At 51.6% G+C, this 15,522-nt stretch overlaps 1 protein-coding gene across 4 annotated transcripts; it reads left to right on the forward strand.

Moving 5' to 3' along the window:
• Positions 1 to 293: 293 nt before the first annotated feature.
• Positions 294 to 12,741, forward strand: Thbs3 (thrombospondin 3). 4 transcript variants are annotated; one of them, XM_055620586.1, is made up of 23 exons: positions 294 to 394; positions 1,539 to 1,745; positions 2,725 to 2,981; positions 3,072 to 3,174; positions 3,862 to 3,888; positions 4,403 to 4,485; positions 4,572 to 4,623; positions 4,747 to 4,895; positions 5,204 to 5,344; positions 5,482 to 5,559; positions 6,065 to 6,217; positions 6,436 to 6,546; positions 6,638 to 6,745; positions 8,700 to 8,859; positions 9,100 to 9,218; positions 9,331 to 9,383; positions 9,642 to 9,835; positions 9,989 to 10,167; positions 10,276 to 10,324; positions 10,510 to 10,706; positions 10,949 to 11,121; positions 11,958 to 12,097; positions 12,179 to 12,741. In XM_055620586.1, the coding sequence occupies exons 1-23, from the start codon at positions 316 to 318 to the stop codon at positions 12,235 to 12,237; spliced, it is 2,871 nt and encodes a 956-aa protein (XP_055476561.1). In that variant the 5' UTR covers positions 294 to 315; the 3' UTR covers positions 12,238 to 12,741. The 4 variants fall into 4 exon arrangements, with proteins under 4 accessions (XP_055476561.1, XP_055476585.1, XP_055476569.1 ...); XM_055620610.1 differs by lacking the exon at positions 4,403 to 4,485 and having other exon boundaries at positions 4,572 to 4,616; XM_055620594.1 differs by lacking the exon at positions 3,862 to 3,888.
• Positions 12,742 to 15,522: the final 2,781 nt, after the last annotated feature.

A 15,522-nucleotide genomic window follows, 5' to 3' on the forward strand; every position in this document is an offset into this window, starting at 1 on the left:
ATTTGGTAGCGCTGTCAGTAGAAGGCCCCCAAGAACCAGATGCCAGGGCAGAGAGAGGACCATTATGGAGGAGCAGGAGGCAAGGAAAGCTGTAGGACTCTTTCCCAGTGGCCCTGGTTCTGGAGCTGGTGATGCCTCCAAGGTGATTGGCAGTTCTTTGTTTCACCCCCCCCCCCCCCCCCCCCCTCCCCCCCCCCCCCCCCCCCCCCCCCAGCTCTCTTCTCAGTCCCTCCGCCCCTCCCGCTCCTGCTCTCCGCCTAGTCTTTTTCCCTCCCAGTCGCCTGCCTGCCAGGGGTAGTGAACCGGCTAAGCGGCATGGAGAAGCCGGAACTTTGGGGGGCCCTGGCTCTTCTCCTCCTTTGCTCTTATACATGTGCCAGTCAGGACCTTCAGGGTAAGCCTGCATCCATCCTCCTTGACACCTCTTTGTCTCCTTTCTTTGCCCCCAGACAAGTAACAGACCACTTGTGGGTTTGAGGAGAGGGAAGAGTCCTGAAATTGGGGTGGAGAGAAAAGTTACACTCCAGTGAAGAGTTGGTGATAATGTGGGAGGAGTGGGCACCAGAGTGGTAGGTGAGTGCAAAGTGGCCCAGTGTCAGGCATGGGGACCATGACGGACGAGGAGCTGGATGCCAAGACCGAATGACTGAGTTTGTGTCAGTGCATCAACAGGACAGTTTGGGAAAGCAGCCTGATTGATGGTGGTTGCACAGTGCGAGACCCTGGGCTTAGTCCCCCTTTTACTCTGGCTCTTGGCTACTAAAAGATAGGATGGGGGTGGGGATTGGGCGGCTTGAGCTCTTCCGGAGATCTGGTGGTGGGATGGGCCCATGGGTGGTGTAGGAGAGGTAGCTGGAGCAGATGACACAAGCAAAGATTCTTTACTGGCTGGCGGGAAACCACAGATTGGCCAGGACACAGGAGGCAGAAGAGGCGTTGGGTCCTACATTCCCAATTTGGAGAGGCTAAACAGTGGTGGGAGGCTCGGAGCCCTTGGTGGGCAGCTGTTCTTATCTAGCCGTGTGTGATGAGCCCCTAGGATGGGAGGAATGGCTTTTTGGTTTGAAGGGAGATAAACCCAGCAGTAGAGAAGCTACCTCTGGTTTCTGAGCTGTGGGCACCAGGTGCCACTACAGTCTTTAGTCAGCAGTGTCTCCTTTGCGCCACCTGGTGGGATATCTAAGTGGGCTCTAAGCCGATAGGTTCCCAAGGCCAACGCAGAAGCCACAGAAGGCGCTGGGAGGGAACAATTACCTCTGTTCCCCATTAATGAAAAGGGCTGAGGTTGTTTTTATAGATGGGGTCTTGTAGCCTATTCTTTGTAGCCGAGGCTGGCCACTTGCTTGAGGCAATTCTCTTGGCCTGAGATTACAGGCATATACCACCATTCCCAGCAAGTCTGAGTTTTGGAGGCGATTTATGCTATCCAGAGGTGGGTGGAGGATAATTAAGGATGCCTCACCTCCGAGAGTTCAGGAGGGAGGGCAGGCTTCAACACCAACCCCTTTCTCTGACTTTGATAATCCCTACCTGGCCAGTAATTGACCTGCTGACTGTGGGCGAGTCCAGACAGATGTTAGCTGTGGCAGAGAAGATCCGGACAGCTTTACTTACTGCTGGGGACATCTACCTCTTGTCCACTTTCCGCCTCCCTCCAAAGCAAGGTGGTGTCCTTTTTGGCCTCTACTCCCGCCAAGACAACACAAGATGGCTGGAGGCCTCTGTTGTGGGCAAGATCAACAAAGGTGACTTGGTGGGCTTCTCCCTTCCTGCATCAATGACTCCTTGAGCAGCCCCACTCCCAGGCCCCTCTTTGTTCTCCTTATCCTCTACTAGGGACACCTGGTATGGAAGTACTCAAACAGTTGGGTAAGGCCTGGTATTTATAGGGACAGATGGTAGGTTATATGTTGGGATGCTTAGAGGGAGAATGAGGCATCTCTGTCTCAGCAATGATAGAGCCACTCAGATCTCTGGTAAAGTTCAGTGTGTAGACCTAGCTGTTACATTGGGAGAGGATAGTTATCTAAGGCATTGAGAACTAATAAGGTCTTCATCTTAGGATAATTTGAAAAACATTTATTTATTCATTTTCGAGACAGCCCTGGCTGTTCTGGAACTCCCTTGGTAGACCAGACTGGCCTTGAACTCAGAGATCGCCTGCCTCTGCTTCCCAAGCATTGGGATTAAAGTTGTGTGCCACCCACCTGGCTGAAAAACCAAGGTGCTGAGAGATACATATACAAATTGGGAATTATCTTAAGAGATGTAGCACTGCCATGCAGTGGTGGAGCATGCCTTTAATCCCAGCACTCAGGAGGCAGAGGCAGGCGGATCTCTGTGAAGCCAGCCTGGTCTACAGAGTGAGTTCCAGGATGGCCAAGGCTACAAAGAAAAACCTTGTCTCAAAACAAACAAACAAAAAAACAAAAACAAAGAGAGGAGCCAGGCATGGTGGCACATGCCTTTAATGCTAGCACTCAGGAGGCAGAGGCAGGCGGATTGCTGTGAGTTCGAGGCCAGCCCTCGTTTTCAAAGAGCGCCCAGGACAGCCAGGGCTGCACACAGAGAAACCCTGTTTCGAAGAAAAAAACAAAAAAACAAAAAACGAGAGTAACTGACAGCCAGGGGGTGGGGAAAGTGGTGTCTAGAAGAGATGATCCAAGTTAGTTGGAACGTGGGATGGCGGCTAGTGCCCGTACACTGACCTCCAATCCTGGGCAGTGCTGGTGCGGTACCAGCGGGAAGATGGCAAAGTCCACGCAGTGAACCTACAGCAAGCAGGCCTTGCTGATGGGCGTACACACACAGCTCTCCTGAGGCTCCGAGGACCGTCTCGACCCAGCCCTGGCTTGCAGCTGTATGTGGACTGTAAACTGGGTGACCAACATGCTGGCCTTCCAGCACTGGCGCCCATTCCTCCAGCGGAGGTCAGTGGCTTGGAGATCAGAACTGGACAGAAGGCTTATCTGAGGCTACAGGTGAGAGGAAGGATCCTCTGGTTTGGGAGAAATGGTTTGTAGCACCTAGAGGAGCTAACTGATACTCCTACTCCACTTGCTGGCTCCTAGGGTTTTGTGGAATCGATGAAAATTATTCTGGGTGGTTCCATGGCCCGGGTAGGAGCCCTGAGTGAATGTCCATTCCAAGGAGATGACTCCATTCACAGTGCAGGTAATAGATCCCATCCTTTTGACTTCCCTCCCACTCAATGCCCATTCCCTTAGCTTGCCCATTCCTGAGGCTTTCAGGAGGTATGTACCAGAAAAAAAAAAAAAAAATCACCTTGTGGGACTGTAACTCTGAGGACTGTAACTCTAGGGGGTGAAGAAGTAAGGTAATGGCTGAGTTGCTAGTCTCAAGGTTTTTTAGTTCCTCTTGGCAGCTGTCACTTCCAGCCAAGACCTCTCACTCTGGCCTCTGACAAGGATGCTCAGAGGCTCTTACCTAAGCAAACACCCACTTCTCCCAGAGACTTCAAAGGGCTCTTGAAGTGGCAGCTTGAGAAAGGGTTTGAAATGGAATGTACTAGGGTCGCAGCCCTGCTTTGGATGGCCTCTCAGTTGGAGTCCTCCGACTACCCCTGGGAACCAAGATTTTTTTTTTTTTTTTTTTTTTTTTACTTTCTCTGAGGCAATGCCCAGAGGGCCTTAGCTCTATGGAATGGGATGCTTCTGAGTGTGGGGTTGTGGAAAGAGCGCTTGCCTACCAAGCATGAGATGGTGTAGTGTATCACCTCTGCCCTGCTTCTCTGCAACACTTCATCTTTCTTGAGGTGCCAGTCATGTCCCCACTCCAGACCCATTTTCTTCCCCCACCTCAGAAGCCCACCCCCCTGACTGCTATCACTTCTTCCTCTAGTGACCAGTGCACTGCAATCCATTTTAGGTGAGTTGACTGTGAAGAGGTGGTTGAGGGGGGTACTCCTCTGTCATGGGTGGGGTTTAAAAGTGTGCTAGGGGCTGGAGAGACGGCTCAGCAGTTAAGAGCACTGTCTGCTCTTCCAGAGGTCCTGAGTTCAACTCCCAGCAACCACATGGTGGCTGAAAAACACCTATAATAGGATCTGATGCTCTCTCCTGTCATGCAGGCATACATGCAGATAAAGTGCTCATACGTATAAATCAATCAGTCTTTGGGGGATGGAGAGATGGCTCAGTGGTTAAGAGCGCTGTCTGTTCTTCCACTCGACCCGGGCTCAACTCCCAGCACCCACATGGCAGCTCACAACTATCCATAAGCAGTCCAGGTGGTCTGACACCCTGACACCAATGCACATAAAATAAAATAATTTTTAAAAAAGTGTGATATGGACTTTGGGGGCAAGAGCTGATTTACAGTCCACAGAGGGCTTAGAGTAGCTTCTTGGTTCTAAGTATCTCCATACGCTGGACCTAAACAGGGGAGCAGACGAAGGCACTGGTCACCCAGCTCACCCTCTTCAACCAGATCCTAGTGGAGCTTCGGGATGACATCCGAGACCAGGTTTGAGTGGGCCAGCCAAGGAAGGGATTCTGGGGAGGGGGCAGGTGGTGGCATGTTCAGAGAACTGACTCCTCCTCATTCATCAGGTGAAGGAAATGTCCCTCATCCGGAACACCATCATGGAGTGTCAGGTGTGCGGTGAGTGGGAGAGTAGAGGAGGGCTCCAGGCAGCACTGTTATGCTTCCCACTGTGTGGCTTCTCCTTCCCAGCAATCTGAATCGGGACCCTAGAGGGTGGCTATGATTGTGTCCACCTCCCAGGTTTCCACGAGCAGCGTTCCCACTGCAGCCCCAGCCCCTGCTTCAGAGGTGTGGACTGCATGGAAGTGTATGAGTATCCAGGCTACCGCTGTGGGCCCTGCCCTCCTGGCCTGCAGGGCAACGGTACCCATTGTGAAGACATCAATGAGGTGAGGAATGGCAGAGCCCTCCAGGGTACAAAAAGTTGGGTGAAAATTGTTCAGAAGTGGAAAGTCTGAGGTCAGCAAAGACAGGAGGGAGCAAAGAAGGCATAAGATAGACTAGAAGATTACACAGTGAAGGGGATGGCAATGAGGTAGGGAGGTTTGAGATGGCCAGCCAGGGGAAACAGAGCACCATGAGGTTGGGCTGGGAGAGCTGCAGAAGGGATACCAGGAGCAAGGCTTCTAAGATCACACACAGCTGCCTAGCTTTCCCAGGGAAATGCCTGACTTCTGCCTTCTCCTTTTGTCCCCAGTGTGCTCATGCTGACCCCTGTTTCCCAGGCTCCAGCTGCATCAACACCATGCCTGGCTTCCATTGTGAGGCCTGTCCTCAAGGGTACAAGGGCACTGGAGTCTCTGGTGTGGGCATCGACTATGCTCGGGCCAGCAAACAGGTTAGTTGGTGTAGTCTGTATTGATTTGTGACAAATGAGCTAAGGCTACCCCAGCTCTGGCTTTGGATCTAAACATGCCAGTGCTCACCTGTCGCTGCTGAGCTCTGTGTCTGTGGCTCCCAACTCTGCCCTTTTAGGTCTGCAGTGACATTGATGAGTGTAATGATGGCAACAACGGAGGCTGTGACCCAAATTCCGTCTGCACCAACACGATGGTGAGCTGAGTGCGCTGTCCTGCCTGTGACTGGGAAAGGGTTGTGCAACTCCCTCTGCTAATTTCCCACTTCCTCCTGCTCCCTGTGGACACTTTTAAGTGTTTCCATGAACCTGGCTGAGATTGCCAGGTTCTTCCTTTTCCTAGCTGGGACTTTTAGAAAGTTATTTAATCTTTTTGAACCTCAACTTCCTCATTTAAAAAATGAGGAAGGATGGTGGTGGAGTACGCCTTTCATCCCAGCACTCTGGAGGCAGAGGCAGGAGGGTCTCTGTGAGTTCTTCAAGGCCAGCCAGCTTTACAGATTGAGGTCCAGGACAGCCAAAGCTACAAAGAGAAACCCTGTCTTAAAACAAAACAAAAAAAGGTTCTAAGGCCCTAAAGGAGGTAGAAATATCTCTGTGGTTCTAAAGTGCCTGTCTTATATCCCACAGGTAGAATGAGGTTAGTCCAGGGCTCCTGGTGAGTTCACCCTTTCTTCTTAACTCCACCTCCCTACTCTTTAGGGGTCTTTCAAATGTGGTCCCTGTCGTCTGGGTTTCCTGGGAAACCAGAGCCAGGGCTGCCTTCCAGCCAGGACCTGCCACAGCCCTGCCCACAGCCCCTGCCATGTCCATGCTCACTGTCTCTTTGAACGCAATGGTGCCGTGTCTTGCCAGGTAAACTAGACCTAAGACAGTGAAGAAAAAGGGGGGATCTGGAGAAATGTGTAAAGCTAGTGATTATATTTAGGAAATGACCTGAGTGCCTTCATAGGAAAGAAGTAAGCCTGTGTGTGGAAACTTACTAATGGGGGCACGGAGCCTAGAACAGGGAGAGCTGTGGGGTACAGTGATGCACGGCCACACTGCTAACCCAACTGTATGTTTTGTCCTAGTGTAATGTGGGCTGGGCAGGAAATGGGAATGTGTGTGGGCCTGACACAGATATAGATGGCTATCCGGACCAGGCGCTTCCCTGCATGGATAACAACAAGCACTGCAAGCAGGTACAGGACCCCAGGCTAGAGCGGAAAAAAGGGTGGGGTGAAGGCTGGCTCACACCCAAACACTGATCCTCTGCCTCCCTCCTAACCTCAGGACAATTGCCTTTTGACACCCAACTCTGGGCAAGAAGATGCTGATAACGATGGTGTAGGGGACCAATGTGATGATGATGCTGATGGGGATGGCATCAAGAATGTTGAGGTATGGCCAGGCATGGAGGCTCATGGCTTTAATCCCAAGTACTCAGGAGGCAGAGGCAGAGGCAGAGGCAGGCGCAGGCAGGTCTCTTAGTTTGAGGCCAGCCCAGTCTACAAAGTGAGTCTAGTACAGCCAGGACTCTTGTTACATAGAGAAACCCTGTCTTGAAAAGACCCAAAAAAAAAAAAAAAAAAAAAAAAAAAAAAAAGTTGTGTATAGATGAGAGATGGCTCAGTGGTTAAGCATTCGTTGCTCTTAAAGAATAGCCAGGAGACTGACATTCAACCAAGGACCATGTATGGATATAACCTAGAACCTCTGCTCAGATGTAGTCTGTGGTAGCTCAGTAACCAATTGGTTTCCCATAGTGAGGAGAACAAGGACTATTTCTAACAGGAACTCAATGACTGGCTCTTTGGCCTCCCCACCCTCCAAGGGAGGAGCAGTCCTGTTAGGCCACAGAGGAGAGTTTTGCAGCCAGTCCTGAAGATACCTGATAAAACAGGATCGGATGAATGGGGAGGAGGTCCACCCTATCAGTGGACTTGGCAAGGGGCATGGTGGAGATGAGGGAGGGAGGGTGGGATTGGGAAGGAATGAGGGATCGGGACACGGCTGGGCTACAGAGTTAATAAAAAGTAACTGATAAGAAAAAAAATTAAAAAAAAAAGTTAAAAAAAAAAAGGGAAGAAAAAAAAAAAAAAGAATAGCCAATACCACATGGTGGCTTACAAACATCTATAACTCCAGCTCTACTTCTGGCCTCTGTGAACACTGTACTCACGTGATGCACGGACATATATTCAGGGAAAACACCCATAAACAGAAAATAAAAATGAATCTTAAAAAAACAAAACCAAAAAACCTTTGAAATAGACTTGCAGTGGTGACATGTGCCTAATCCCAGCACTTGGGAGACAGAGGCAGGAGATCACTGCAAGGTGGAGGTCAGCCTAGGCTACAGAATGAAATCTTGTCTCTGAAAACCAAACAAGGCCAGTGTGACAGCTCAGCAGGTAAAGGCACTTGCCACCAAGCCTGGTGACAAGCCTGAGCTTAATCCCTGGAACGCATATGGTGGGACGCGAGTCTATCGTGGCAAGTCATCTTTTGGCCTCCGGATAGGTACAGTGGCACTTGTGTGCTCACAAACATATACTACATAAATAAGTGCATGTACGGAAAAAAAGTTGTGTGGTAGTGGCAGCAGCAACACACACCTTTAATCCCAGCGCTCTGGGGGACAGAGGCAGGCAAATCTTTGTGAGTTCAAGGCCAGTCTGGTGTACAAAGTGAGTCCAGGACAGCCAAGGCTACACAGAGAAGCCCTGTCTTGAAATACAAACAAACAAACAAACAAAACAGGCCAGGCACAGTGGCACATATCTCTAATCCTAGTACTCAAGAGGCTGAGGCAGGTGGACCCTTGTGAGTTTAAGGCCATCCTGGTCTATCAGGCCAGCAAAGGCTACATAGTGAGGGCTTGTCTCAAAACAAACAGAACAACAAAACACCTCTAAGGTCAAAATGTCCTGCTCCTCTCAGCGCCAGTGCTCTCTATGTTGTGGTCTTTGAGTCCTGCGATCCTGCCTCCTCCTGGCCCTTGGCAATTCTCTAGGAACACCCCTAGGACATGTATTGTGGAGCTCTGTACCTGGTTGGGTGGGTGGGGTAGCAGCAAGCAATGAGCCAAGATATTATTTTTGATAAGGACATGGACAAAGTAAGCATGTGAACTTTTTTTTTTTTTTTAACTTTTACTTATACAGTATTCTGCCTGCATGTGTGCCTACCCACCAGAACAAGGCACCAGATCTCATGATAAATGGTTGTGAGCTACCATGTGGTTGCTGGGAATTGAACTCAAGATCTCTGGAAGAGCAGTGTTCTTAACCTCTGAGCCATCTCTCCAGCCGCATGTGGACTTCTGACCTTTCTCCTCCACTTCTTTGCCTAGGACAATTGCCGACTGTTCCCCAACAAGGACCAGCAGAATTCAGACACAGATTCATTTGGTGATGCCTGTGACAACTGCCCCAATGTCCCCAATAATGACCAGAAGGACACAGATGGCAACGGAGAAGGAGACGCTTGTGACAACGATGTGGACGGGGATGGTGCAGGCCTGGGGCTGTGGGGGTGGCTGGGAGATCTGGAGAGGTGAGGCCAGGAGGTTGGGAGTCAGTGAACTGGGGAAGCAGGCTTATGGTCATGGCCTAAGAATACCAAAGAGGTTAAACAAGATATAGGCAAATCACACAAGGCACAAGCAGGTTCCTGACAAAGCTTAGGCCTGTAACCAGTGTAGAAGAGTGTGCCCCGCAGTCAGTAACAGCCTTGTCTCTCATGTCTACTAGGCATTCCCAATGGGCTGGACAATTGCCCTAAAGTACCCAACCCACTGCAGACAGACCGGGATGAAGACGGAGTAGGAGACGCCTGTGACAGCTGCCCTGAAATGAGCAATCCTACCCAGGTACAGGGGAGTGGGGGGAGTGGGGGAAGGGGAGGATCTGGTGGGGGAGGCCCAGTCCTTTACTCTCTACAGAATTATCAGGAGATGGTGACATCAGACCCCTCTCTCTCAGACAGATGCAGACAGCGACTTGGTGGGGGATGTCTGTGATACCAATGAAGACAGGTAGGGTCTGGGCCAAGAGATTCAAGGTCTCCCAGGGAATTCTCCCAGGAAATATTTTTTCTTTCTTCTTCTACAATTCTCAGTTGCCTCCATGTAGACTTAACTCAGCACCCTTGAGCAGGAAATCATTCCCACAGTCTACCCTCCATTCCTACTGCTGGATTTTCATCTCATCTGATGGCAGGCCCCTGAAAGCCTACAGAAGGAAAAGATGGAACCCACCTTCTCAGCTGGTATTTGTTCCCTTCTTTTGAGCAGCGATGGAGATGGGCATCAGGACACCAAGGACAACTGTCCTCAGCTGCCAAATAGCTCTCAGCTGGACTCAGACAATGATGGACTTGGAGATGAGTGTGATGGGGATGATGACAATGATGGTGTCCCAGATTATGTGCCTCCTGGGCCTGACAACTGTCGCCTGGTACCCAATCCTAATCAGAAAGACTCAGATGGTAAGGACGGGGGGGAGGGTCCCAGAGATGGTTCAACTGATAAGAGCTATGCACAGGAGGTGGCAGGTCTACTGAAGGGAGAGAGGGTCAGGAATGGAGAACCCCAGTGATGCCAGTTGCCAGGGCCTGAGTACCTAGCTTCACTCTCTTCAGGCAACGGTGTTGGTGATGTGTGTGAAGATGACTTTGACAATGACGCAGTGGTTGACCCTCTGGATGTGTGTCCGGAAAGTGCAGAAGTCACCCTTACAGACTTCCGGGCCTATCAGACCGTGGTTCTGGATCCTGAGGGTGATGCTCAGATTGATCCAAACTGGGTTGTACTCAACCAGGTATGCAGGTCATGGGTTGGATGGGTGCTGTCACACTTGCTGGGACCCAAGTGACATCATGTACCTGGATCAGGGCTCTTTTTATTTTTTTTTCCTTATCAACTCCAGGGCATGGAAATTGTTCAGACTATGAACAGTGACCCAGGTCTTGCAGTTGGTATGTAAGGGACACCCAGCTCAATAATTTCCAAAGGGAAGGCTCCTGTAGAGGGTAGATGGGGAGAAATGGGCAGGGACTTATCAGAAGACTCAGGTTCCATGGGACAGGCATTGATGCCCCCATCCCCACCCTACTGTAAGGCTACCAAGAAGCCCCTAACATTTAGCCCACTCCCACCCCAGGATACACGGCCTTCAATGGCGTGGACTTTGAAGGCACTTTTCACGTGAACACAGTCACTGATGATGACTACGCAGGCTTCCTCTTCAGTTACCAGGACAGTGGCCGCTTCTATGTGGTCATGTGGAAACAGACAGAGCAGACCTACTGGCAGGCCACACCTTTCCGAGCAGTGGCCCAACCAGGGCTGCAGCTCAAGGTATCCCAGCTGCCCACTCTCCCCAGCCCAGCAACTTTCCCAAAGCAGTTCCTGCCCAAATTTCAGGGGCCCCACTACCTAGGAGCTTCCTTACCTAGACATCCAGTCTGGAGATTGCCTAAGCAGCATTCCAGAGAATTCTTCTGATCCCTTGACTTCCTTTCTCACGGGTTCTTACCATCTTCTGTCTCCCTACACCCTGCCCTTGCAGTTAACACAATGTCCTTGTCAATGACTCCTAGGCTGTGACATCACTATCGGGCCCAGGCGAGCACCTCCGGAATGCTCTGTGGCATACTGGCCACACCCCTGATCAGGTACGACTGCTGTGGACTGACCCACGAAATGTGGGTTGGCGTGACAAGACGTCCTATAGATGGCAGCTGCTGCACCGGCCCCAGGTTGGCTACATTCGGTAAGGAAAGGGAGGGGCAGGGGCAAGACTTAACCCCCTATGCCCTCTTGCTGGCAGGGAAGTGTGACTGACTTTCCCTCTGCTCAGGTTCTTGGTGTCTTGGGTAGAGCTTGCAGCTAGCTCTTTCCATTTCCCTTCTCAGCACAGAGGAGGTGGTACCAGGCACAGCTTTCCTTCACACCTCTAAATCCAAGGTGTTGAGCTCAAGGCCCTTTAGGTCTCTGGGAGCCTCTAGGCCCTGGCAGCCTGTGGAAGAGCCCTTCACTTCCTACCTCTTCAGTGTCAGATCTTGTTCCAGCAGCATCTGACTTTGGAAAGGAACCATGATTTACAGAAGAGAAAACCAAGGCCCATAGCTTATAGGCCTTTCAGCTTGACTTTTCCCTCCAAATGTCCCCAGTTGGTGAGAATGACTGCAGAAAGGAAGGGAAAGGGTCTGCTTAGAAGCGAAACTTCCTGTGACCAAAGGCCTAGAATCCAGAGGCCTGAGTTGTTTCCCCTTTAAGGTACCTAGAGCAGTGGGGCGCCAGGGCAGAGGATAAAGGGGTGGTGGTAGACAAGAGCCTGGGAAGCGGGTGACTTCACCCCCAACCCTTTGTGCTCATTGTCATAGCAACCCAATCCTTGCTAGGAATGTGCTGGTGCTTTGAGATGCAAAAGGAGCTGGACAAAGAGCTAGGGGCCCAAGGCCTGAGAAAAAGCACCCCTCCCTCCCCTTTCCAGTCTTCCCTCAGGACTAGTGAGCACAAGGGGAGGGGAGTTGCACAAGACCCCAGGACTTGGTGGCACAGTGCCCACTGGCACCTTAGCACCAATGATATTTCTATCCTGGACAGAGTGAAGCTCTATGAGGGTCCTCAGCTAGTGGCGGATTCTGGGGTGATTATTGACACGTCCATGCGAGGGGGGCGACTCGGTGTATTCTGCTTCTCCCAAGAAAACATCATTTGGTCCAATCTCCAATATCGATGCAACGGTGAGGCCCTAGGCCGAGATCAACTTGACCTGTGCCCTAGGAAAACCACATCCTCTGACCCTGACTTATTTCCCTCTTTAGACACAGTGCCTGAGGACTTTGAGCCATTCCGGAGGCAACTGCTCCAGGGAAGGGTGTGAGGAGGCGGCCACGGATTCAGAATCCTGATTGGAGACCCTTTGACCTTGGGCTCCATTCTGGAGACCCTGGGGTCTAACCCACAGCCCCTCAGTCAAACCGACGGTTCTCTGGCACCCACCAAGGAGCTCAGCCCCAGAGGGGTAGTGACCCATTGTGCAGGGGTTGGGGGACTTTCAAGGGTTATTACTTAGGTTCTAACCCCAGGAAAGACAATAGCCCATTGCCATAAAGTTTCAGTTATTTTCTAAGTCAATGCAATTACTTATTTTAGGCCCTTTCCAGGACAGAAAGGAACCCGAGGGATAAGAAAGGCTGGTAGGTGCAGGTTAGAGAGCTAGGGAAAGTTTGCCTGAGTTGGGATCTGGGTGGGAAAAGTACCAAATGAAGGATGAGGTTGGAGGATGGCTTGTGTCCTCCCAGCCCCACTTACTCACCGTGGCAGCAGCGATACTTCAGTCTAAGCTGGGCAGAGATCGAAAGCCCGCTCTGGGTGAAGGGGCACCGGGGGGGCCGAGGGGGCCGGAGGCCGGGACGAGTGCAATATTGGCGGGGGAAAGAACAACACTGCACCGCGTCCCATCCCTCCCGCCCACCCGGGGCCCCGGAAAACCGCTCCCTACCACCTGGGTCAGTGGAGCCCGGGGACTGGGGGCATTCTGGGGAACTGGGATCACCTTAGAGGTACTCCAGAGCCTGGTAGCCCGGAAGAGTGGACGAGTGAGGAGAGGAGGGGAGCCTCGAGTGCCCAGGAAGGCCTGTTTCCGATGCCGAAGCACTGCGCGCGCTTGCTCTTTAAATACTCAGACTGAGAGGCGCGGAGCCATTGCCATGGTGACGGGTGTCCCAGCAACCGAATTGAATGGCTGTTGCCTGGCAATCCTGGGAGTTGGGGTTTGGGACCGCCCACTTTGAAATACTTGTGGGCGAGCTGACGTGGGGCGTCCCCACTCTGCCCAGAGCTGGCCTGACAAAGCCGCTCAGAGGCGCTACACGCGGCGGGAGCGAGGGTCCCATGCCTCCGTTCGTGCACCTCTGAAATGTTTCTGAAGTTTCAGCTTCCGTCTTGTATTTGTTGGGACTCGGAACTATTTACCTACTACAGCTGTAACTGCTCCTGCTGGCTTACACCGCAGCCTGTGCTCGCGGGATCCGGACTGTTGTCCTCAGTGAACCCAAAACTATTTTTGCCCTTCAGAATACCTCTCAGTTCTCCCTAAACACACACACATGGGTTTGCCCACGTTCCTGCCCGCCCCAAATAGCGTTCCTCTTCCAAACACAGCTCTGTGCTCCCAAATTCCATGATCGCCCCACGTACTTACTCTGTTTCCTAAATACCTAGTTACCTGAACATAATCTGTCCCATTGCCCTCTTCACATCCCGATGTCCTCATCACAGAACCTGATAACCCCTTCCACACACCTTGGGGCTCCACCCACTTAACATCATTCCCCCCAAACACCATCCGGAGAGGTTGGAGTAGCCCAAGGACTGATCATTGCTTCTCCCCAGCCCTGTGCATTACTGTTTGTCCAAGTCATTGATTGTTTTTACCAAGGCACAACCAAGATATTTTTCTCAACGTGGGCTGTGCTGCCAAATCTCCCCATAGGGTCTCAGTCTGTCACTATCGATGTTGTCGGCTGGGCGACTGTCATGGTGACCACTAGAGGGCAGGCGTTCCCGGGCAGGAGGACCGGCTAGCCTGCCACTCAAGGTGGAGGGTTGGGTAGGAAGGACCTTAGGCTTCAGTGGAGTCCAAGTTTCGTCCTTTTTAAGTGGAAATTTCCCCCACTGCCTTTCTCGGGAGAAAGCCAAAGAGAGACCCAGGCTACTGGAAAGTCTGGCAGGGGCGGAGACTGTGGTTTTCAGAGTACTGGGAGCGGTTAGAAGGGTAGGGCTATTCCGGGAAGTGGTGGGGGGAGGGAGATGAAAACTAGCGACCTGTCCACTGTTATCCAGCCTCTTTATGTCCTCTCAACCCATGGGAAGTGGTTTTCAAGGACCCGCGGAGAGTAAGAAAAAGGCTCGGGCACTCAGGGATGGGTTTCCCTGGTCTTGTTGTTAAGGGCCTTCCTGTGTTCCCTTTCCTCACCTTCGGTGTTTCTCTGGGGCTAAAGCCAGAGCCAGGGGGCCCCAGGTTTTCTCCACATACACACTGGGGAAGTCAAGGAGTACTCGGTAAAAGGGGGAGGCCAATGGAGAATAACCAGGTTGTCATAAGGTTGAGTGATTGGAGCCCAAGTACCCTACACGGGGTGGTTGGGGAGGAGGAGGAAGAAAGAATAGGGGAGGGGGTGGAGTTTAGTTACCTATCACCTGCTCTGACTGTGCCTCCGGCGGGAGAGGGACTAGTATAAGGCAGCAGGCACCAGAGCCGCGCCACCCGCGCACACGCAGCGCCTGCCTTTAGTCTGTTTCTGCACCCTTCCTGCCTGTTCAGCACCACCATGACCCCAGCCATCCGGGCTCCTTTCTTCCTGCTGCTACTTCTAGCATTCCTAAAAGGTGAGAGGCACAAAGGTGGGGAAAGGCTGCGCTGTTCAGGTGGGGTTTGCCTGCTGGTAGAGTCATAAATGGCAGACAGGGATGGCCCAGTGTGTGTCAGAGGAAAAAGAGGGCTAAGGCTCCCGGAGGCTCAGAAAATCTGGCCCCCATAGGAGGCAAATACTCCAATGTTTGTGGGGAGCTGAGTGAACGGGCTGTGTCAGGAGTGGAAGGTCCAGGCCACTAGCAGTGGTTCAAATCTATAATCCCCTGCACTCAGGATGCTGAAGCTCACAGAGTTCAAGGACAGTCTGGGCTATAGTATGAGTCCTTGTCTCAAAAAGAAGCAGAGGTGAGACCTTTAGGGACAGAGAGAGTAGAGAGGGGGGCTGTTAGCAAAGAGGAAGGCAAATGCAATCCGGGGCTACCTCATTCCTTTTCCTTCTGTGGTTACATTGGTTTCAGAGTTCATCTTTTTCTCCTTCCTCTGATTTTACTCACCAAACCAATAGTTTTTAAAACCTCTGGCTTTAGCCAGAGCAAAATAATAATAATCATCCTCCTCATCATCATCATCACACTTATTACCCAAAGCAACCCAGCTTCCAACTCTTTTTTTAAGCTGTGAGCATAAAAACAGTTTCCTACTCACCTTCAACTCTGTACAGGTTTTCTTGCCCTTTCACATCAGAAAAATGGCGTCGCCTCATCTCAGGACACCAACAGTTCCTTAACATTGACTACCACTCCAGGCCACAGTGGTGCCTTGACCCCAGCAACTAGTCCTCCAGTGAAC

This window comes from Psammomys obesus, unplaced genomic scaffold, assembly GCF_907164565.1.
Source record: "Psammomys obesus unplaced genomic scaffold, mPsaObe1.curated_primary_1811, whole genome shotgun sequence".
NCBI lineage: Eukaryota > Metazoa > Chordata > Mammalia > Rodentia > Muridae > Psammomys > Psammomys obesus.

What these genes read in the sequence shown, in the direction of transcription:
- Thbs3 (XM_055620586.1), top strand. Translation starts at nt 316, where the DNA reads ATGGAGAAGCCGGAACTTTGGGGGGCCCTGGCTCTTCTCCTCCTTTGC. An exon ending in TGTGGGCAAGATCAACAAAG is followed by an intron (nt 1,746 to 2,724) that starts GTGACTTGGTGG and finishes AATCCTGGGCAG; the next exon opens with TGCTGGTGCGGTACCAGCGG. An exon ending in ACTGGGTTGTACTCAACCAG is followed by an intron (nt 10,168 to 10,275) that starts GTATGCAGGTCA and finishes TATCAACTCCAG; the next exon opens with GGCATGGAAATTGTTCAGAC.